Source organism: Taeniopygia guttata, chromosome 3, assembly GCF_048771995.1.
Source record: "Taeniopygia guttata chromosome 3, bTaeGut7.mat, whole genome shotgun sequence".
In the NCBI taxonomy this organism is placed as follows: Eukaryota; Metazoa; Chordata; class Aves; order Passeriformes; family Estrildidae; genus Taeniopygia; species Taeniopygia guttata.
This window is the reverse complement of record NC_133027.1, coordinates 35,607,042-35,630,247: the sequence shown is the minus strand read 5'-3', so window position 1 is coordinate 35,630,247 and position 23,206 is coordinate 35,607,042. Positions and strand designations below refer to the sequence as shown.

Here is a 23,206-nt window from a genome sequence, read left to right as displayed (position 1 = left end):
CAGAGGTGATGCTGTGGCTCAGTGGTGCTGAGTTCCAAGCATTAATTAACATTTGTAAAACTATTGATGAAGTAAATATTATGTGTATTTTATATTTTTTTTCATTTTTTGGTTGCTGCCTGTCTGGTAGGAGATAATTGCACTTTCCTTTACCAGTTAAGTTTTATCTTACAAGTGGATTTTTTGCCCTTAGATCTTGCTGCTTTACTGCCTTCCCTGGCAATTTACAGTCAGCACTTGAGGAAGGAAGAAAATAGATGATCATTCCTTTGTCTTCCCCTCTCTGAACTTTGAGTTGGCAAGAAAATACAGTGATTGGATACTAGTTTCTCTGGAGTCAGTGTCATGAGTAAATTTTTCCATTCTCTCTTCAGTGTTAAGAAGTATTGAAAAGTAAAGTGATATCTGAACTTGAAGTCCTGTCTAGCCCATTGTGAAGGAAAAAAAACCCCACATGTCAGAATCAGTAGTCTTCTTTTAAATCTATTCAGTTATTTGAAGTGGCCTGAGTTTGTATTAGAAGAGGGAATGGACACTGATTTTATAGATGCATGTTCTAAAATTGAGGGGTTTAATGCTATCGTTCCAGTGTGTTTCAAAAGATCCACGTCTAAAATAAATATGACATCATCAATCTCTCCTAAACACGCTTCATTTAAGTAAAGTGAACACCTGGAACTGTGCCAGCATCCATATTACACTTGCAGACTTAAAAAATGCTCTGGAGAAGGGATGGCACTAACAAGACCCACCAGTTTCCCTCAGTGCAGGGGCTGGTGGGTGACGTGTTTGACTGGATCATGAGTATCTGACAGTGGATGTTCTTCAGTAATTTAGCAGAGTTTTCATTTTCTTGCTCTTTAATGCTCTTATTGAATAGCTACAATATGTCTGTAATGCATTCACAACTTGAAAATTTCATAAGTTATTTTTAATCAGTGTTTTAACTCAGATGGGTTGAGAATTTGTAAATTTGGTAATAAATCTAGATTTGCCCAAGATACTGAGATTTCCAGTGTGTTTTAGTCTTCTAAAGACAACCTCTTTGAGTTTGTAGTCTGTGTTTTCCCTAGCCTTCTGCAATTTTTTAATTACTTTTTCTTCTATATCTTCTGTCTCACTGTGTATTTCCATGGCTTTTTATATTAAACCTTCAAGAAGACTATGTACAAATGTCTTCAGTTTCCTCGGGGATGCATTCTACTAATGATATAGTAAGAGAACTGAAACACAAAACATTGCCTACCCCTTTTATGAAGTAATTGTGCCCAGAGGGGAACAGCATTTCCCACAGTATTTAGAGCTGTTAAAAGTTTTGACTTATTTTCAAATGTAGAAGATAATTTGCTATTCTTTACCATGGTGTTCCCAGGGGAACATATTGTTTCTCTTCTCTTATTTTTGTTTAGCTGCTTTTCTCATATTTTGTTAGGCATACATCAGCAGCTGTGAGTACCAGAGCTTTTACCAATAAAACTCAAATATAAATGGGCCTGGATTTCAAACATTTATTATCTTTAAATATTTTTATTCATTTCAGAATATGTACTATCAGCATTTTCTTTAATGTTGCTGTCACGTGTAATGGCCTTTGTTCTTTACTATTGCAAGAGAAAGGAACTATGTGTTTATGTTGCTACTCTTATAGTACTCATCTTCTTTTACCCTAATAGGGGGTGAAAAATACCTTGATTCTCATTTCCTGCCAGTAGCAAAAGTACTTACAGTCCTTTCTAAATACATAAAAAACAACGGGGAAAGATTTTTTTTTCACCAGGGACTTACTGTAGTTATTGTACAACAAAATGCTATTGCATTTTAAAAAATTCATTCAGTTGTCCCAGTATAATTAAATGAAAGGATATTTTCAAGTACATACTATATTTTTAAGATGCATGTTGTATAAAATAATACATTGTTGTATATTTCAGTGCTAGACTTACATCTGACATAATTCTAAATTGCCTTTCCTAAAGTTCTCTTATGCATTCATAAAATACTAAAGATGTGTTTGCAGTCTTCTTGTAACAACCTAGCCTTTCCATGTTGCCTGTGTACTCAACCCAGATCTAGACTTTTCTTGTATACCCGCTTAGGCAGCAATGTTTCTGCCTCTTTCTGTCCCATACTTAAGGTTCATTGGAATGGACAGTTCTAATCTTGTGTTTAAATTATTAGTCTTGAGAGTCTAGATCCAAACCACGTAAGCTCAGAAAGACTTAAAAAGAGATGTGGAGCTTGTCATCTTAACCTAAGCTAGTCCTCCTTGGCTAATTTTGTAAGGGGAACAATTGCTGCTTCTTGTAAAGGAACTGTCTCAAACCAGTCTGATAAATTTTATTTTAAAATGATTTTTAATATATCTTTTTTTACTTGTTGACCATAAAAAGAACCTAGACTAGTTTAGATGTAGAAGTATCCAGTATAGGTTCTTAAGTTAGCTAACATGAATTCATACTCAGTTTATGCTTCACTTGCCACTCTCTGCATCTGATATGTGGTTACTCTGTGACTCAGGGGACTTTTACAAAGACTGAAACTTGGTTTTGAACTTATGTCAACCTCTTATTAAACAAACTCTTGTTATCTTTCGGAAGTGTCATTCCACTGCTCTTTGAGAAATGCCATTCCACTGCTTAGTGCATGAGAAGACCTCAGCAATTGTCTGCTACTTTTGATCTATTTTCATTCTTTAAATATTGTCATTTTGGCTAGGAATATATGGTATTCTTTTTCTGAGACTGTTAATTTATTATTGTGAAATTTGCTATTTATGATTTTTTTTTTTGTGAAATGTTCTATTTCTTTAGACCATGGAAAATGTGACAAAACTAGGTGGTGCCTCAGATTTTCATGTTTACGAAACAATGTGTTGGCAATGATTTTTAAGACCTGAGAAGTTGAAGAGGGAAGGGTTTTAGAAGAAAGAATATAGGTGGTGACACAGGATTTAAGTCTCAGTTTCAGCTGACACTAGAGAGAATGAGCTCTGTACTTATGTTACAGACAGTTCTGTCAGTCCATTTAATTTCTTCTTACTTCACTTTCCAGAGCAAGGGGATCTATGAAAGAGGGAAGAAATTCATATCTGGAAATGCTTATTTTGGATAGCATGCATGAATATCCATAGACTAAATTGATGGCAGACTTTGTTTGAAGATACACTGGACATTTCCAATTGTTTATGCTCAGAAGACAGCAACAGATAGAGTTTGTTTTCATTGGCTTTCACAGTAACTGCTGTCAACCTTGTCAGCAATCTCACAGGAAGCGGGGAAGACAAGAGAAGGAATGGGAATAAATATTGCTATTATCATAAAAGGTGGGAAAATATATGTTATTTATGGCTCCATGTAAGGCAGCCTAACATCTGGGACAGAGCTTATCACACTTGAATTGTAAAGGTGCTCTTAAAAATGTGGGCCTTGCACTACCATATCCTACTTTGTGCACAGAATAACTTTTTCTTTACTAGTGATACAACAGATATATAGTTGAGATGCCAGCACCAAAATAATATCAACATACTTTTTTCAGTCCGGGGCACATTGTTGATGTGACTTATTGGTGTAGGAAGAGGTCCAATCCATTTGGCTCTAAGAAAGAAAATGTCTGAATGTCAGTACAGGAGACAAGGGATATCAGGGTCAAAGGAAAGACCATGTGGAAATAGCTTATGGAAGTAAATTAAATAAATAGATATAAGTTTAATAAAACTGAGGAGAGGTCACAACAAGTGGTGATTTATAGTTACGTGTGAATGGAAAAAAAAGAAAACCAAAGTATCAAAACTGTTGGTGTAGAAGTGAGATATACTGGTAAGCTAGAACAAGATTTTCAGTTCTGTAAATGGTATCTGTTGATCCGTTAAAATTCTGTTCAGTCTGATGTACTTGAGACACTGCTGTGATAATGTGCGAGCTGATACAATATTAGCAAAATCCTCTTTATTAGTATAATATTAAATATGAGAGAAAAAGGTCTTTGAAGGTTTTTTTGAGGTTTATGTTATCTTTGTAATCTTTCAGATGAAGGAAAATTATTAAGATGGCATTCTTCTGAATGCTGCTAATTAATAACAAGCCTGTCATCTTCAAAACAATAAGTCTTTATTCTTTATGTAAAGATTCACTTTGTTGAGTTTTTTATTCACTTTGTTGGTGATTTGCTTTTTGATTTTAGGTTTGTTTGGGGTTTTTTTCCAGTATTTTTGTCTGGTTTTGAAAGCTGGATGAATCCTTATAATTAGACATTCCAGCTACCTATCCTAAACAAAATTTGTAAATGTAAGTGCATGAACATAAAGGAAATAATGTGTGTTTCTTGGTTTGCAAAAATAGTATAGAAAAGTTAGATGTATTAAAAGTGTTTAAACCACCCCAAGCAGCTGTATCTTGTATCTTTTGATTAAGCTAAAAAATGTAATGTATTGAGATAGCTACACTCCTGCTAACTACAGGAAAAAAAGAAAGATAAATATCTCCAACTTCTCAAAAGAATTTCACTGAAGCTATACTTGTTTTTTAGGGTACTGTATAGGCCACCATGAGTACTCTTTGGGCTCTTCTTAAAGATGATTGTTTGGCCACCTTCTGTGATTTATTATAAGCACTTATGGCTGGACCTTCAAGTAGGTTTTAGCACATCATCCCTCATGTTTTTTGAGAGCAAGAAACTTCTTAAGTAATAATCTATTTCTATAGCTTCCAGTTCCCATTATCCATCAGCTATTTTTCAAAGTGTAGGGTTTTGTAACATGTTTCTTGATGTGTGACAGGACATGTAACTGAGATTTTAGCCATGTAGCAGCTGGGGTTCATGAAGAAGGAACTGTAGTCTTTAACTCTGTGATGCCTGTGGAGGGTCAGTTGTGTAGGGAGCTTAATAGTCCATCTGAGCCTTTTCTGTGATTCAGTAAAAGCTTTTATAGAAAGTAGATACCAGGAGTTTTAGGAGATTTCTTGTGAGATTCTTCTGAAAATTCTTTAATAAAATACATGAGATTTCTCAGATTTCTTTCTGACTATTGTTTGTATGCTAAAATATTAGTGATTACATGCAGCACAATGTGCTGAAGTCCTAAATGATGGTGGATTCTTCAAGACTATTGTTTTCTCAATAGGCAAATGATTAAGTTTTTCAAGAAATGCCACTGGCATGCAGACAACCATTTGTTTTCAGTTTTACTGTGTAAAAGAGTTATGAGTGCTAAAATTGTGTCTGATGAAATGTTCCTCCAAAACCATGGCTCTGAGTGTCTTCCAAGTTCTAACTCAAATTACAGGCATTTGTGGAATTGGCATTGTCCCTATCCCTGCAGACAGATGTCAACATCAGGAGAGAGCTCTCAGACTATTAAATGTAATACAGAGTATTTATCTTGCTGTTTTGCTTTGTTTTTTTTTTTCTTAAAATGCATGATGAATTACCCTCCCTGTTCTCCTTACCAACTCTGCTAGATATGGTTCTGGTAGCAGGTTGAATCATAGAATAATTTAGGTTTGAAAAGACTTATAAGATCACTGGGTCCCACTGTTAGCCCAGCACTGCCAAGTCCACCACTAAACCATGTCCTGAAAGTGCCACATGTACTTTTAAATACCTCCAGGGATGGGAACTCAACCACTTCCCTGGGCAGCTTGTTCTAATGCTTGAGAACCTGTTCTGTAATGAACATGTACTTCATCCATGGTGACAGTGCCCTGTTCATAGAAAGCATTCCATGATTTTCAGATTGGCACAATTAACACAGGAAATAGATCTTTCTATGCTTTTCCTCAGTATTTTCCAGTGTTAGAGATTATTCCCCCTTTGTCCTAGTAATCATGTGCCTTAGTTATGAGCTGCTTGCAACAGCTGCCACTTGGTGCATAAGTAAATGTAGATTTAAAAGAAGGACCTGATGAATCTCTATGGTGGTGATACACAAGCATGGTACTAGGAGAGCTCTGGTGCTTTAATCAGTTTAACAAGGAATTTATTATGTTAATTTTGAAGCTAACTTTCTGTAATGGAAGATGTTGGCACAATTTTATGTTTAGAATTGAAAAGCTTTTTAGTTCTTCATTTTCTAGTATGAAAACCTGTCAAACTAACTTGCTAGCTTTGAAGGCAGGTTTTCTTTTTTCAATTACAGTACTTTGATATACAAAATCCAATCCTGAGGAAAATGCCTTTTTTTTTTTTTCCTTAAGAACAAGCCATGACTCATGATGGCAATTCTCTGAAACATACTTCTAATAACTTTTAGAAGTTAAACTGGTTGAAAATCATCAATGTAAGCTGTTTGACATGAGAAAAGGTTCCAATGGCATTTAAATTTCATGGAAATACCATTCTTTTTTTTGCTTTATCTGTTGGCTAGCAAAGTTGTACTTGAGGTATGTTTCACTACTCAGTTCTTCCCAGGTCTTTCCTGTTTGGACTGCCTTAAAGATCGAAGTGCACAGAGTAGTTTTTGCCAGATAGTCCAAGTAAATTTAGTGCAGGAAATTTTTTAATAACAATGTTAACATACTGAAAAAGCTTTGTTATTGTTTTGTGACTCTCTTATACTGGAAAGGTAAGCAGGTGCAACGAAAGCCAAATTGCTCTGAAAAAGATATAATTCATCTGGTGTAAGATGTATTATTACTTTAAAAATGTTTACATTTTACTATTCAATATCAAGTATGGCAATATATGGTGTGTATTACTTATAGTTTTCAGAGCCCACCAAGTAAAAAAGGTCAGTTTGAATTCCAGTTTGTTTTGAAAGGAACTTCTTGGGCATATGCATCATTAATGGACCACTGGCTGTAACTAGTATTGTGTGTTTCAAGTGCTCATAAATCATGAATTACACCTAAAAATCATAAGAGAAAATTTCTATAAAAGTATAATTTCTATAAAATATTTTATCATTCCCAGCATTTTGGAGTTTAGCTATGAGAGTGACTCAGGTGTATCTAGAGACTCACACTAGAAGGCAGCACTGCTCTATGCCCCTGCACCATCAACAACCCACGAGTTCCTCATCCATCCCTTGATTCCACAAACTGACTCGTGGACACAAGTGAGTCATGCCCCAAACATTGTCTGACTTGGAAGAGACAGCAGTCCTTTGAAAAATCTGAAAAATCAAGTGCATCTTGCCCCTTGCTGCTGCAACTTCTGTCTTTGGATTTTGCGCTTGGTGCGCCCTTGCTAATTAGGGCTCACATAACCACACATTTGTGTATCTCAGGTATGTTTGTAAATGTTACCCTCAGGGGGCTGGGTGCTCTTTAGCTTTGCTGCCTTCTGGTAGCCATGGGATGGGATGGAGGGATGCAGGCAGATGGTGCTGTGTGAGGGGGCTGGAGGCCGGTGCCCCTGGGCACAGAGCCACAGTCTGCCCGCAGCACTTGCACACTGGGGCCTTTATTCAGTGCCACATACATGCACCGGAAACATCCCACAGAATGTCCTTGGCACAGCCGGACTTTGTGCAGTCTTGCTTGGGGATGGGCTGTGGTAATTTCATAGCGTGTTACAAGATTACTTCATGAAGCATTCTTTCCGGCCATTAGAGAGACTTTTATTTTGTTGTTAAAGTTCGCTGGAGCTGACAGTTTTTCAGCTGGGCAAGGCTGTTGGCATGCGTGGGAAATCACTGGAATATAAGCAACAAGGTTCAATGAGCATTTGAAGCTACAACTGGTAATTCTTCTTCAGGTTAGAAATGAGTAAGCTCCTGAGCAGAAGCAAGCACAGGATGTAAAGTGTCACACTGACACTTTAATAACCTTATGAAATTAAAGAACAAGTTGGGCTTAACAAATGAAGCCTGTCTTTAAGGAGAAATAATTTTTTAAGTCTAGTCTGGTGTGCAAATCTATAGTATCATTATACATATGTGAAAGATAATATCATTACATATATGAAAGAAAGTATCATTATACATATATGAAAGAGAATATATTCTCTGTATTTTTTTCCACAACCTTAAATTCTTTTAAGCAGAATTTTTAAACACCATAAGTACTTTTCTGTTACATCAGGATATTGCTTCACCAGAGTTTTAATAAATTTTTATATTTAAAACTAAAAAATTCATAATGCTCTTTGCTAATAACTTTATTCCGCAGAAGTAATTCCTTTCAAGCACTACATTCAAGATTGATGATAAAGAAGTACTATGAATGTATTATCTTTTAAACCCTTAACTTTGAAGGTCTAAAATTTTGTCTGAACTGACAAGAGACAATTTTCAGTGATGTTTTTAGGATTACAAGTGGGAAAATATAGTACAGCCATATCTTTGTCTCTAAAGAACTGAGAGCCACTTGGTTTTGGCAAGATGAGCACACTTAAAACAGCTCAACTGTTGAAACTCATGTCCACTGTGTGGGGTTTTTCCTCCTTTTTTATAGCTAGAATGACCCATTGTGATACCCATTTTTGGCTTTATATTTTGGGATCTTTTGTGACATCCTGTCCTATGGAGGAGCCCATGGAGGAAACTGAGCGACAAAGAGAGTTACTACCCTGCATGCCAATATCTGTTTTGGGGATGTCTAGATAAAGTATTAGCTGAGACTCCCAAATATGAGATCTCCTTCTTTTGGGGAGAAACAGAGAGTAAGGCTCTTTTTTTCTTGTGTAAGAGGTCCCTTGCTAACATTGGCAAATGTGTTGATAAAGGTCTGGTGTTTAGATAAGAGGGGCCGTGATTTCTTAGTGAGTATGTCATATGGCTAGTGTAATTCAAAGAAAACAAAATTTCAGAAAAAATCTTTAGTTTTTTTTATTATGCAACTTATGTTTTCAAAGTATTCTACACCCTCAAACCCAGTTAGTAGCATTCAACTCATCCAAAATTCACTTAGCATTTGGATACACAGACTTTGTTACGCATTTTAAGGGTATCATCGTCCTGTATTTCAGGCTTCAAAGCAAGCTTATTTAAAGAAAAGAAAGGCCTTTAGTCTAGTATAAATTGAAATCTTATACACTCTTTCTAATGCTGTGAAAAACACTTTGCAGCTGCAAGCAGTTCTTGAAGGACAGAAAATTGTGATTCGGTATGTTTGTGCTTACAAACTGAAAGTTTAAATGAATGCAGATTGATTACTGGGCAGTGAGTATTGATGGAAGCTGAAGTAAAGTCCAAAACATTGGCATGTTCCTAACCGGCTAAGTGTTTTTATTGGAAAAAATTCACTTCAAGTGAAATTTCAATCTTGTGGAACAAAAATAAAAGTTTGAACTATGCAACTTACCTGGAGAATAGAAACCCTTCCTTGCTCACCAGCTCTTCCCCTACCTGTTAAAACTGAGGCAGGAAAGTGACAAAAAAATTTGGAGTGTATTAACATAAGAAAATAGTAAGAGTTGAAAAAGCAATGGCCTCCCCCAGGTGTTTTTGGTAACTGTGTGCCCTGTTAGATGAATCTGAAATGTGTTTAATTTCTGGCATGTGGCATGTCTTTGTCCCAAAGCTTCAGATGTCCCATACAAATACAGTTCTCTTTTAGTTCTGTAACTGTGGCTCTAGTGCAGGTCATTTCCCATTGTGGAGCTGCTGGAGGGTTTTGGCATTTTAATGGTGTGGGGTTAGTTGCTACTCTGAAGCATTACCATACACCAAGCACTGTCTAGGTAGCATTGATTGGTTCTGAACTATCTCTGCTCCATCTTTTTCAGTGGAAAGGCTCGGGGTCTTGCAGATGTTCCCCTACAACTTTCCATGAAGCTGTTCACTGAAGTATGTATTTGTTCCAAAGAAACATCTCAGTGCCAAGTTTGGGACCTAATGACATTTCAGTGTGTTTGTGCTCAACTGATAAAATATTTAAGTGTGCAGTTTTCTGTTTCTCACTTGTTTGGCTTTTGTAGCTAAATTAGAGCCAGGTGCACAGCTCAGCCTTGCTTGAACTTTGATGGTTTTCTGATCTCTTTAAGTAAGATGGCATAAGCGATTTGCCCTTTTCTTAAAACCCCCAAAGGTCATTACAGTTTTAATGTACTCAGGTGGTGCTGCAAAGAACTCATTATTTTGGACAGTTAGTTCTAAATAGATCTACATGATATTTCAACTACCAGAACTTTAAATAAGCCTTTTATTCTTAGAAAACACTATTTCTGTTAAAGCTTGAATGTACCACATTGGTGAACCTAAATGTTTCAGAACTTTTTTTTAGTCTTAGAATAAACATGTCTAAAAATAAGCTGGCATCAACTTTTTCAGTATCATGTGATATGCATAACAAACCCACTAACCTGGAAAAAGGAGAGTTATGTTTTGAGGGAGATTAATTTCCAAAAGAACAAAATAAAGTTTAAGCTTTGACAACAAGCTAGATAACAAAAGAAACCCAAGTCATTGAGGAAAAGTACCTAATCATCATGTCAGTTTGACATACTTGATTGTACGATGGAATGTTTTTTTGGTAATCTGTTTGAAAGCCATGAAATAGTTGGTAGCAAATGTTAATCTCTCAAGATGCGTGAACCCTCTAAAAGAAACAAGCAGCACAGTCCTGGTTTGCATGGTGCTGACCTGAATAAGGGGATAATGTGCTTAAGCAGCTTATTCATTCTTCAGCGGCCTTTGGAAAGGGAGCAGCTCCACAATGGTTTGCCACTCAGGGCGCAGACGTGACCACTGTTCTTTTCACTCGCTGAAGGTTTCATTCTTTTGTGTCCGACACGGGTTTCTTCATACGTTGTTCCAAACAGGACCATAAAGGAACTTTTTGGGGCTATTTCATGTCAAACTGTAACGTTTGTTAAGCAGAATGCATTGAGCTGTAAAGGAATTCTGAACTCTGAGTATATAGTTGGCCAAGCTTTTCATCAGAGATGTGTTGTTGAATTAATTGTCTCTGCTTGTGAGACTTCCTAGGCTAGAAGTTTATAAATACTCCCGAAACACTGTAATAATTGTTTTAAATATTTCACATTAAATTTCAGCATCAAAGATAGGTGAATAAACTCAAGTAATGGTCCTATAAATAGAACCACTTTGGAGTTCTGAGTTTCTGTGTTGAATATAGATTTAAAGGCTCACAGACACGAAAAACGCAGAAGTAGCAAAAAGAGTGTAAGAGCCTATGTACATTTAAAGGCAGAACCATGGCCAGTTTAGCACTTTTTGAACAGAGTAATGTGATGCCTATTTCTCTTGAACTTTCACAGAATCACTGCCCATCTAAACTGCCTTCTTGAAGGAGTCAGACTGATTCAGTCTGGCTGCAAAGTGTTTTAGAAACATGTCGTCAGAATTTAGAAAATAAAGGAACCAAAGATTTTTTTTCATTTTGAGCATTGTTTGATAAAATGAGAGAACAGACATTGCTTAATAAAAAGCTTGTGGAAGCTCTTTGAAAAGAGCATATCAGTTTAGGAAGAAAAAGTTATGGAAGTTGGAAAGGAATTAAGGTATTTACTCTGAATTGGACAGTGGAATATGTGGTATCCATACACAGGGCATGGGATAGCATGCCAGCCTAGTTGCATGGAAAACTGCAGCAATGGGATTTTAGAAGTGAGATTACTGTTTCTGAGTCCTACTGTGATGTTCCTGATAGAGGCTTCTGAGGCTTGGCAGTTCTCCTTTCCAACCTTGTGTGCTCAGTCTGGTGGGAAGCAAGAGATGACTGGTATGGGTTCTCCAAAATTGCCTGAAGATTTCCTGTGGTTAAAAAGTTAATTTGCACTTCCTGTGAATTCATCTCCCAGATATATAATTTTATCCTTGATTTTTCAGGTTTTCTTGAGGTCATTTTTAATAAATAGACAAAATGGAAATGAAAAACAATTGCAGAAATAGTTATTGACTACAAAGTTTGAAGTGATTATATCAAACAAGACTATACAAAAGGGACAATTACTTTGACAGATATCAGATCAGTTTTTCCTGCAGTATCTAGAATAGGTACAGAATTATTATTTTGATTTTGCTACTAGAATATTTAGGATAATGTGAATACATAGGCAAAATTATTTCTGAAAAAAATGTGCTACTTAGACATGAATGCTACAGTGTGTTGTGAAAGGAAAAAATACATTACTTACAGTGTAATTATGTCACCTTCACTTATAAAGTAATTTTAATTTTGAGCTTTATTCATGTTTCACTTCAAAAAGCTGAGCTAAACTTCTGAATGTCTGTAAGTAATGTATTACAAATTGTTCTGAATTGGTGATTAATTTAGCAAGTTTTATTTAGCAAGAAAATTAATCTTTTAAACCTGCTTGATTTTTTAAAACATTCTAATCTTATTTCTTTACATCTCTGTGAAAGTGGAAAGAAAAGTGAGGGAGAGACAAACATCTCTATCTATAGGTCTGTATCAGGAAGTCCTGGGGAGGCAGTATACCACCAAAGATTTTAAGTTGCATACTGATTCAAATAGTTCTTTAACAGGAGCTTGTGACCCAGAGGATTTTTTTTCAGTTTTACAATGTAAAACAAAGCTGGAATGGGAATTTAGGCACTTCTCTAAAATTCAGAAATCAGATCTCTGTTTCCCAGTCTGGCTCAGGAAGAGAAAGCTTTCCATACTTTTTCCTCATTTTGCATTCTTAAGACTCTCTCTTGGAAAGACAAGTTGGTCTGTATTTTTCTTTACAATGTTTTTCTAGTTGAAACTGATGTATGAAAAATTTCTGCCACCCTGTTGAATTTACAAATTGGTTTTGGATGAAAAATGTTTAGTCAAGCTTCTGACCTATTCTAAAGCTGTTTGGGCATGTGTGGGAGGATTGCACACTATATACAATGGGGAAATTAGCTTATTTGTTTTCAGAGGCATGTGAGAAACAATAACAAAGAGTGTCTTTATACCTGAGAAAGCCAGTGGAAGTGTGACATTCGCTGTATAAATTTAGTAATAAATTTATAAAAGAAAGTACAAATTTAGTAATTAGTAAGTTATAATTTGGGAATACATCAGACCTTCTAGTAGTGAAGACATGGAGTGATACCGGCTTAGTGTTTTTATGGGAAGTATGGATCATAAAGCTAAAGAAAGAAGAAGTACAAGATTTAAGGAGAGACAAATTCAGAAATCATATCCAACTGATGGAACATGGATAGCTGAATTGAAGAATTATGGAATATAAACTGATAATCTAATAAGTTTGGAAGGAAAAGGGCAAAGGGTTGGTTATATTTTTGTATATTAAATTTTAGAAAACTGCACATTTTCTGAGTATCAGCTTATCAAAACAGTTGAAATGATGCGGTCTGAGAGAGATTTGTGAGACATGATGAAATTAAGGAAAATGACTTTTTAAAATGTCAGAGGACTTTCAGGATATAAAAGAAAAATAGAAAATTACTTACTAAAGCTTTAAAAGATACTTTTGAAACCTGACGTTTCAGAGTAAACTTTACTTTTTCATTTGGAAACTATACACTTCCTTTGAGACTTGGGTATCCTTTTTCCTTGATACAAAAGGGTGTTTCTTTAATCTCTTTATGTTCTTTGGTCTTACTGTAGAGGTGGATAAATTAATATGTACTTCATATGCTTGGGTTAATCCTCAAACACTGTATTTTTGTCTCCTTCTTATTAACTAAGAGTGTAGTATTGTATCTTGCTCATGTAATATTTCAAACATTTTTTTTTCAACAGGCATTGCTGAAAGATCCTTTGTATATTGGGCTGAGACACAAGAGAATTAGAGGTCAAGCCTATGATGATCTTCTTGATGAATTCATGGAAGCTGTGACTGCAAGGTAAGTGATATATCTGTGCTACTTATTGATGAATTCCACTGTGAACTTCATCTTGAGAGAAATAAAGGTCAGTAACTTATGAAAAGATGACAGAGTTGTTAGGTTCCAGATTATTTTTATTTTGGGCATACTATTTTACAAGTTTATAACTGCCTTAACTATTTTGAGAATACTATTTTACGAGTTTATAACTGCCTTAACTATTTACCTTCAATATTGCAGTTTTATCACTTATATGAGCAGTAAAATTCATCTGAATATAACTAGCTTTTCAAACTTCTTTTTCAAGATTTAGATTGTTAAAGATTTGCCTAAAAATGTTCTGTGCCTAGTGCTGTGCCTACATGATCTGTGTCTCTGTGATTTCATACATGAGATGTCAGCAGCCTTAAAGAAGCTATCATACTTGGCAACCCCTGCCTCTGCCCCCACAAAATCCATGACAGGACTAACTTTTCAGTGTTTTAATTTTAAATGTAATGTTATTGGTACCAAGTCAGCTCTTTCACTTTTCATATACAGAAAGTAGTTAAATATATTATTAGACTGTGATGTATAAAATAGTTCTCCTTGCATGTCAAATAACACATTTGCTCATAGTTTCCTTGTTTGTTAAAGTATTTGAAGTTCTAGCTCTGCATTCAATGTGTATATCTGAAATAGCTCAGCTGCCAGGATCCTTAGAGAAATGTGTTTTCTGCATCTGCCTTCCAAAGGCAAAGCTGAGCTGTGGAACCTGGAAATACTTTCCAGCTCCTCAGTCTTGCCTTGTGCCCCATCTGCATTTGAGGCCTTACCTAGGCATACATAACTTCTGTTCTTTTTGCCGTGGTTGCTGTGCAGAAGAAACTCGGCCAAGCAGTGGTATTAATTTCTGTGCCTGAAACTCATATTCTTTCGTGTACTACTTATACTCTTCCCCATCATCCCCACTGCCACTCCCTTGTTCATAATCTTCCTATGAAAATTGCTGGTTTGACTCTATCCTGTTCTATGTTTGCTACTCTTCTGAATATTCCCTTGCAGATAAGATTGATGCTAATAGAGTCACCTAAAACAATGTTCAGAGCATTAGATATTGCTCTGTGGTCTGTGTTTTGAGAACCTCTAACATAATGCATTCTCTAACCTACCCTTTCTTTAAAATGAACCACTGTTCTTGATACTAAAGGAAATAATCAGAGACAAGCAGAAGATTTTCTCAGTAATGTTTGAAGGTCTGGTTGACATGTGCTTTCTACTTAAACAACTTTAGAGCTCTGTAATTTTGGGCAATTTTGAGAAATTTGTGTTTGGTCGACCTTCTGAAAGATCACTTTGTTCTCAGCTAAGTCTGTCATGGTCAGCAGTGGTTGAAGTTCATGTTTGAAGTGGAACACTTAAAAATTGTAATTCCAGCTTTGCATGGTTTACTTGTGAATTGTTTTGCCTGTAGTGTGGCACCTGTGTTCATTGTGATATCCATACTAAGGTGAAGGGAAAATTGATGTAGTTAAATCAAAATTGAGTCCAATTGCTCAGTAATTTTATATCTCCCTAACTTCAGATTTGTGTTTAATGTGCTGTTGGCACAGCTGATTCTGGTGTAGCAGGTCCGACTGTTAAACGTGCAGGTCAGGATTCCCTTTACAAACATTGTGGTGATCTCTGTGATTGTATACTTTGGTTACATGATTGTTATTTTGTCCTTACAAACGTTTCTATTATGTTTTTCCTCTTTTCACTTTTCTTGGTCTTCTGCTGGCTGTTTCACTGAGCGAATATTTGCTTTGCTAACCTTAGTTGCATGTTTGGTCTGTTAAATTTTATGTTAGTCATATTTATTGTCAGTTATTGCCATGGTGCTCCAAAAGAAGCTTTCTTATTTAGCCCTGCCTAACCAGTTCTGGGAATGGTTCAGTTCTTTAGTTAACTTCTGGTGGAATCTGCTGCCATGGTGTTTTCAGTACATTTCCAAGACATACATAATCATTAACATTGTAAAGCATGAGGCTGTCATGTATTTTTAATAAGTCTAAATTAAAAACAGTGTGATGACAGATATTTTCAAGTCAGAAAGCTATGTGAAATACCTATTTTAGATCTTTTTCACCTTCATAATTCTCCAGAGAGGTCAAATGCTAGCAAAAGTGAGAGCCAGGTTTCAGCAGCATTGCCTGGAAGCAAGAAGGAGTGGGCAGCAGTACAGGGTGGTGCACTCTGTGCAGGCTTTTTATTGGCTTCCAGGGAATTTTCCTAGATGTCATCTTGAATGATTATTAAATTTTGAAAATCTAAATTTTTGTAAATTTATAACTTTTATGCAACATAATTTATAGAATTTCATGTTGAAACATCTCCTTTATACAATGGATGGCATGATAATAAAGAAAACGATTTATAAAAAGGTATAGGTTCATCAACTGCTATATTTTCCTCCTCCTCAGGCACCGCTGTTATTAACCCCAAAAAAAGTTCTTCTTATGAAACAAAATTATTTATGAAAGAGTCAGGATTAAAAGAAAAGAAAACCCCAAACCAAACCAACAAACCCAAAACTTAAATTAATCATTACTGAAAGATTGTGGTCCAGTATCCAGTGTGCTATGATGGCAGAATGTAACTAATACATTTTGATTTTTCCCAGATTAGGGAAGGCAGAAACATATGGAAAGTTCTGGTGACAAAAATCCAGTGAAGAGCTTTTGTTTATTTACATATATATACATTTATCTGTTTATTTATCTATTACCAGTGCTAGCAGCTATCCTCTTGAGGGCAGATACTATAATTTCTCTGGGCATTACCAGGTGGTTCTTGCTTGTGTGTCAGTGCAGTAACTTAGAGGAACGAGAATATTCTAAGTGGAAGGAATATTTTGTGACAGGAGAAAAAGACAGTTGTCTTCATCAGTGAAGAAAATGATATCAACTGGAATTCAGACACATTTGTTAAGTTTCTGCCCTGTGGAGAAATGGGTCATAAAACATTTTATACAGACAAGTAAATTTTTCCAAATGACAAGTTGTTCTTAAATGTCTCTGTTTACAGAGGAAACTTTGAGAGAAGGGATTGCTAAACAACACTTTGGTAGCTGGGATTGATCCACCAAAGCTTCCTGTGTAACCAGAGAAAATAACTCTGTTTTTATTCCAGTTCCTGTATCTTTTCTGCTTGACTGTGATGATGCAAAGAGAAATATATCAGTGGCCAAGAGGTATTCATGTACAACAGTGGAAGGATTATGGTAATGCTTGAGGGGAAAATATGTAGAATGGAAACAGAACAAGAAATGAAAGGAGACAAAAAAAGCATCTTTTAAATAGCAGGGACTTGAATTTCCTTGTCCAATGCAAGGAGGAGATTTAAAGAGTATGGAATTTTTTCCCCATTTCAAATGCTATTTCATTTTCACAAATCTGGTAAAGATAATCCACCCTGAACCCCTCAAAAGAATGTCAGATTAGGGAAGAACAGCATCCTACCAGCTTGCTTTCTGCTTCAGATCATCCCCAATAGAAGTCATTATAGCGGGCAGGGAAAATACTGACTTGCACCTCTGGCCTATTAACAGAAACTTAGAAAATGGAAAGAATCTGGTGGAATTTCCATAGATTATTTCTTTGCCTACCTACCACAACCCCAAAGATTTGGATGGAATTATTTCTGTTATGAGCTAAACCCTGTGGATTTATGATGTTTATGAGCAGCCCTGTATCACTGAAATTATCTTTCTGTGTGTGTGTCTGATGGTAAGTTTTCAGTTACACTTCAAGATACAAATAATAGTGGTGGACCCTTGAAAAGTAATGCCATGTGTCGTTTACGTTCTTTTCTGTAATGGTATTTTGATTAAATCCTTCCCCACTCTTTTTATATGCTGTGCTTTCCTCAAGTTTGTGAGCTATAAACCAAGCTGCTGACAATTGTAATTCACTGTGTTCCATCCTAAATTACCATGATGTAGTCATTATTCCTCATTTGCCTGATTACATTATTCACAGATGGTAGCAGTATTTCATTCACTTCATGTACTACCTTAAAGCAATGCTTTATGGTAAATATGGTTTAGCTAACTTTGAGAACTGTAAAAGCAGTATATCTACAAAATCAAAATAGAAAAATATTTTAATAGCTGTTTTCATTTAGTAGATCACATTAGAATATAGTTCAATTTGTGACTAAATTAATTAATTCATACAGCCCTTACTTTTGGCAGGAGAATGTACTGGCAAGAAGTCAACTTTAAAAGGTGCATATAGCTGTACATCATTAAGGGAGTGGTTGGACCACAGAGTCATTCTGACAGTATGTCCAAGCACAAGTGTGGGAGCATTGGTGCCTCTGTCCTCTTTTGCACTGTAGTGGTGCAAGACCAAGACTTACATTATGCCTGTGTATTCCCATATTGATCAAGCTAAAGTGGCTGTCAGAAAGTGTGCAGAAAGAAATGCTACTGCAACAACTCCCTCCTATGGCAGACTTAGTGAAGATCCTTCTGTATAGAGATTTTTTTCCCTCACTGGGACTTAGGCCCTTTGAAGCAATTTTGAAAGTCTGTGAGTTCCTGTTCCTTCCACCATGCAGTGAATATTAACTTCCTAATGAGGATCGCTGTGGAGAGCAGGAGATGAGAAAGCTGGGTCCTTTGGCAGTAGCCTGTAGGCTGCCTTGACTACAGCTACAATTGCTCTTTAACCTACCTTCAGTTCCTTCCTGTGCTTACATCTGAGATTCATTTCTAGTCATTGATGAGTTTGTGTTCTTCCTGATACTACCTGGGTCCAGACTTCCTTGCCCACCTAGACTCCCAGGTGAACTTTTTTATACTCACAAGATAAGACCGTTCAGAAGGTTCCTTAGCTTGTTTGACTATTAAAAAAGGCTCTTGGACTAAAAAAAACCATTGTGGTTTTAAATGAGGAATTGTTTTTTTGGATAATGGACAGTGCTGTAGAAGAGGAAAACTCAAATAGTTTCATAGTCAGGGTTTATTTTGTTATAATAGTTCAAGCAGCTATGATGGTTTGCCTGAGGAGACTTCAAATTTTGTGATTAACCATGATGACTTGTAACTGATTCCACTTGCAACATTTAAATTGTCAACAGATGATGCCATCTCTAGGAAGGTTGTTAAGGAACCCTGAATCATTCCCCAGGCTGCGGTGCTTAGTGAGGTATCCTGCTTGGAATTGTCCTCACCTGCCTGTGTAGAGGAAAAAGATAACTAAACTAACTGTACTGTGTTTCTTGAGATGGGATGCTTGTGTGCACATTTGGCACACCTTCAGTTGCCAGATCCAGGGAACTTTAACATGGAGGAAAGAAGACTTGGTAGAAGACATCTGCTTCTGTGTGTTTCGTTATGTAAGGGGGAGTAGGTTAATTAATTCACTCTTAGTATGAATATCCTTATAAATGCATCACAAAAAGAAGAATGTAGGCAAGCAATTTTTTTGGGTTGTTTGGTTTGATTTTGTTTTGTTATTTAGTGCCTTGTTCTTCCCTTTCCTCTTGGTTCGTTTGGTGGTTGAATCATATATGATTGCTGGAAATGTTACAAATACATGCTCTACAGACTTTTTGGATGCAGTAAGTAGTATAAGGAAAAGTGAGTCTGTTAGTGAAGCAAAATCATAGCAGGATAGACAGAACCTAATCACACCAAGTTTATTTGCAGAGAGAAACCTATTATTGTTTGTGATGCAAGACCTTAGAGAAATTCTTAGCAAAGATCAGCAGAGGAGCCTTGAAGAAATAAAGCCTCATTCATCCTTTAAAGAAAACTAAAAGTAACAAAATCCTCAAACATGATACTGAGAGAGAATGCTATTGTTTTGGGTTTTGAGATAAGATAGAGAAAGTGGGGTAATATTTTAGTATTTTTAATATGCCTCTTGTACCAAAACTGAATCTGGAGCTCAAACTGGATGTATTCATGTTCTAATAATGCTTAATTATACCCCAGACTTGCTGCAGCCATTCAAAACTCAAGAAGGGTAGAACATACTGTTCCTAGTCTTTTCTTCTCTGAACTATTTTAGAAAGGGATTTTTCAGATGGAAAAGGCCTGGATAATCTCAGTTACTTTCCTTCATCTTTTATAGCTCCAGCAAATGGTGGGCAGCATTCCCAACAGAAGTTAGCTGGTGCACTGTATTGTAAATGGAGTGAATGTTGATTTATTTGAATAATTTGTGTGAGTGTAATATTTTAACAAGGTTTATATTGTTGTTACGGAAGTACAGTAGTTTTCCAGGCTGTCAGACTCAGCAGATTCTTTTTTTTTTTTTTTTTTTCCATTTTATTTTTTTTTTCCCTTTTGGAAACTCTAGTAAAGTTAAATATCAAAAGTTTGGATTGAGTTCACATCAGAATGCAGTAAATTATCTGTCCCTTTTATCCCAGCTCTGTCTCCTTCCCACTAGATGTCAAGAAGTATTTTTACCTGTATTTCAGCTCTCAGAAAAACTTTCAGTCACTGATGGTCTGTCTAATTGGATTTGAGTACCTCAGTGCTTCATCTCTCTTTGGTCCTTTGCCTCTACCAGAGAACAGCACTGCTGTGCTTTATTTAGAGTACACCACCCAAACTGCTGCTGCTGAGATTTCTGATCCCTGGCAGTGGATCAGCCCATGCCCATGCGTGCCTCTGCTGCCTGGTTGTCTAGTTACAAATAGTAACCCATTAATTTAAATGCCATTGACATAACCTATTCATCATTTGGTTGTTACTGACTTGTTTTGCCTCTGGCTGATTTGGCAATAAACCATCATGGGTCACTGTTTCGTATGTCAGGTACTTGCAAATTGCTGTATAACTGCATTTTTATACTGTTTTTGTTGTAGTTGTATCCTTTTTAAAGAAAATTTAGCATGAGAGAATAGATACATTGCCATGGATCTTCAGTGGATATCTCAGAACGGAAGTGTAGATATTTTCATACCAAAGTATAATTTTTTTTTAAGTGTTGTCATCACTGTTTTAAAAATTGACAGTGGCATTAGCCAAAGAGCTATAGTCCCAGATTAGACACATGGGTGTATTCCCAGGATTTAATTATCCATACTCCTTGAAATTGTTGCAAGACAGGGCCCATGCTAGACTCAACAACTTTTTTTAGTCTTCCTAGGAAAATTGCAGTGGAAACTTTAGTGGCTTCCCTGGCCATCCTAGAGTCCTAGCAGTAATCCATGTGTCCTTGCCTAGCCATATAGTGTATGAAGTGTGGACAAACAGCACTTCTGAAAATCAGGATACTTCCCTTTTGGTGCTTAACTATGGATTTAAATGCTGACTTGTAAAATACAAGTATTTAATTGTGTACTGAGGTTATGGCTGTGCTAGTGTTTCAGCTGTGCAAGCCTTGTCATATGAACCCTCTGCCAGGGTTTTGGGACTAGGATTCAAAAGCATTCCAGAGCTGAATTCTGGAGTTGTGTACATTATCAGTTGAATGCTGGGAACTGCCTCTCTCTTTCTGTCCCTGCAGTCTCTCTATACCAATTTCATGCCAATAAAGCAAACTGAGAGCTTCCTTAATTGAAGGGAGCTAACGACTGATGCTCTTTATTGCAACATCATACAATTGATTCATTTCACTGATTCATTGTTGTTTTTTTAATCTAGAGGCAAGGCGACAGTATTTGGTATATGCAGAATTTTTTACCCTTTTTGGAAATTCCAGATTCACATCTTATTTTTGCATTAGCAATCACTGGTGTTTATAAACCACTGTAAAAAATATTACCCATGGCTGAAAAATGCAATATGACACTTCAAGCCCGCTACCATATGTAAGTGCAGTTAACTGACACTTTACAGACACTCAACAGTGCTGCCAATGCTAACTTCTGAATAAATCATGTTATCTGTTTAGCTAATGTGTTTGTTTAATGGCAAAATCATAAAAGTTCTTCGCAGTTCTGTAAGTGAATTTATTTTAACAACTTGATTTTGGAGTTCCAAAGGAACTGATTGTATCCCCAGAAACAGATAATAGTTATCTGGTAGGTCATCTTTATGTAACAGAGTGTGTATATGAGAGAAAAAAAGGAATACATTTTGAAAACTAGACTGAGGTATGAGTGATTCGAAGATCCTTTTTTCTTAATCCCTTATTTTTTAAATCTTCCTCATAATGTGGTTGGAAGAATTTCTCCTGCTTTCCCTGCACTGGCTGCTGCAGAAGAAAAGTCTTTACTGTTTTATCTCTGGCACCATGTCACTGATATTTCTCCTTTTAAAAATGGGACCTAACTTTGTACAAAACCAGAAAGCTGTCAAACATTTTACTTTTGAAACAGTGAGAGAATAATTAGTGAAGTACATTTCAGAATTTGGTGGATTTGCTCATCAAAATTAATGGTTCATGTACCTGCTGATCGGTAGTAAGCCTAAATGGTTACTGGAAAGAGATTGCTGGCAGGGATTGTACAAAATGAACTATGCAGAATTTAATAAAAATGGAGTTAAGTACTGCTAGAAAAAATAAAACCTCCTTTCTAGAATCACAGAACCATAGATGATACTATTTCTGAAATACTTAGTTAAAGGATGTATAAATTTAATTTGATTATAATTGCTTTGTGATTAATTTCTACTGCTGTAAGTAAATTCATTTATTTTTTTTTTTCTCCCTATTTTTAAAGACCTTGGTGGAATAGATATTTGAGATCTTTGCTTTTGGGATAGAGCTCTGATCTGGAAACTACGTACAGGAGTTATTATTCCTTCAACAGAACATATGAATAGAAGCAAGCCTATTTGTGTCTGTCAGATAAACGGAAATGTTGTCCTGATAGTTTCTAGTAATGGAAGAGTCTTGAAATCTGAAGAAAAAAAAAAGGCAGGAAAAAAACAGTGTTCTTTTAATAAACCGTAATCTGTCTCAAAGAATTTAACTAGTGTTAATTTCAGGTAGTGTAAATGCTTTGGAAATGTTTAACCAGCTTATTTTTTGCCTAATGTCATCTGTGTTTGTGGTCCCATATGTAAGAACAGAAAGCACTTGTGCAATTCTCTGAAATCCTACAATTCTCACAGTAATCCCATATCTCATGTGCTTTAACCAACTACATGAATCGCCAGATTTAGCAGTACTATTTAAATCTACTTTCTTACAATGGTTCTGCACCATTAAAATTAATGTATTAATTAATTTATTTACTTATTTAGCCTTTTTCAGTAGGTGCAGCATAGAAAGCCTGTCTCGTTAGAGGTTTTGCATTTGGCAGCCCTGGAGTAATCTGAAAAGCTATGAAGTCCATTTCTCTGGCAGGATATCATAATCCAGACATTAAGAAATATTTTTGCACTATCAAGTTTTTATTAAAATCTTTGATTACAGTCTTGTCTTCTGAAAAATTAATTTTAATATGAGTACATGTTTGACTTCTGGAATACAAAATTGCTTCAGCTGTGGGACAACAGTGATTCTACTGAAGTTATACTGAGAAAACAGTTACTTAAATGATTCCTCCTTCACATATTTACCAACTGATTTAAGAATGCCATAA

The 23,206-nt window shown here is 36.0% G+C and overlaps 1 protein-coding gene across 1 annotated transcript in view; it reads left to right on the top strand.

Annotated features, from left to right (window-relative positions):
• Nucleotides 1–23,206, top strand: part of ME1 (malic enzyme 1) — a 154,591-nt gene that overhangs the window by 72,358 nt on the left and 59,027 nt on the right. Inside the window, exon 6 of the mRNA XM_030267522.4 lies at nt 13,605–13,708. Coding sequence (XP_030123382.1) covers nt 13,605–13,708 — 104 coding nt within the window. The remainder of the gene's footprint in view (nt 1–13,604; nt 13,709–23,206) is intronic.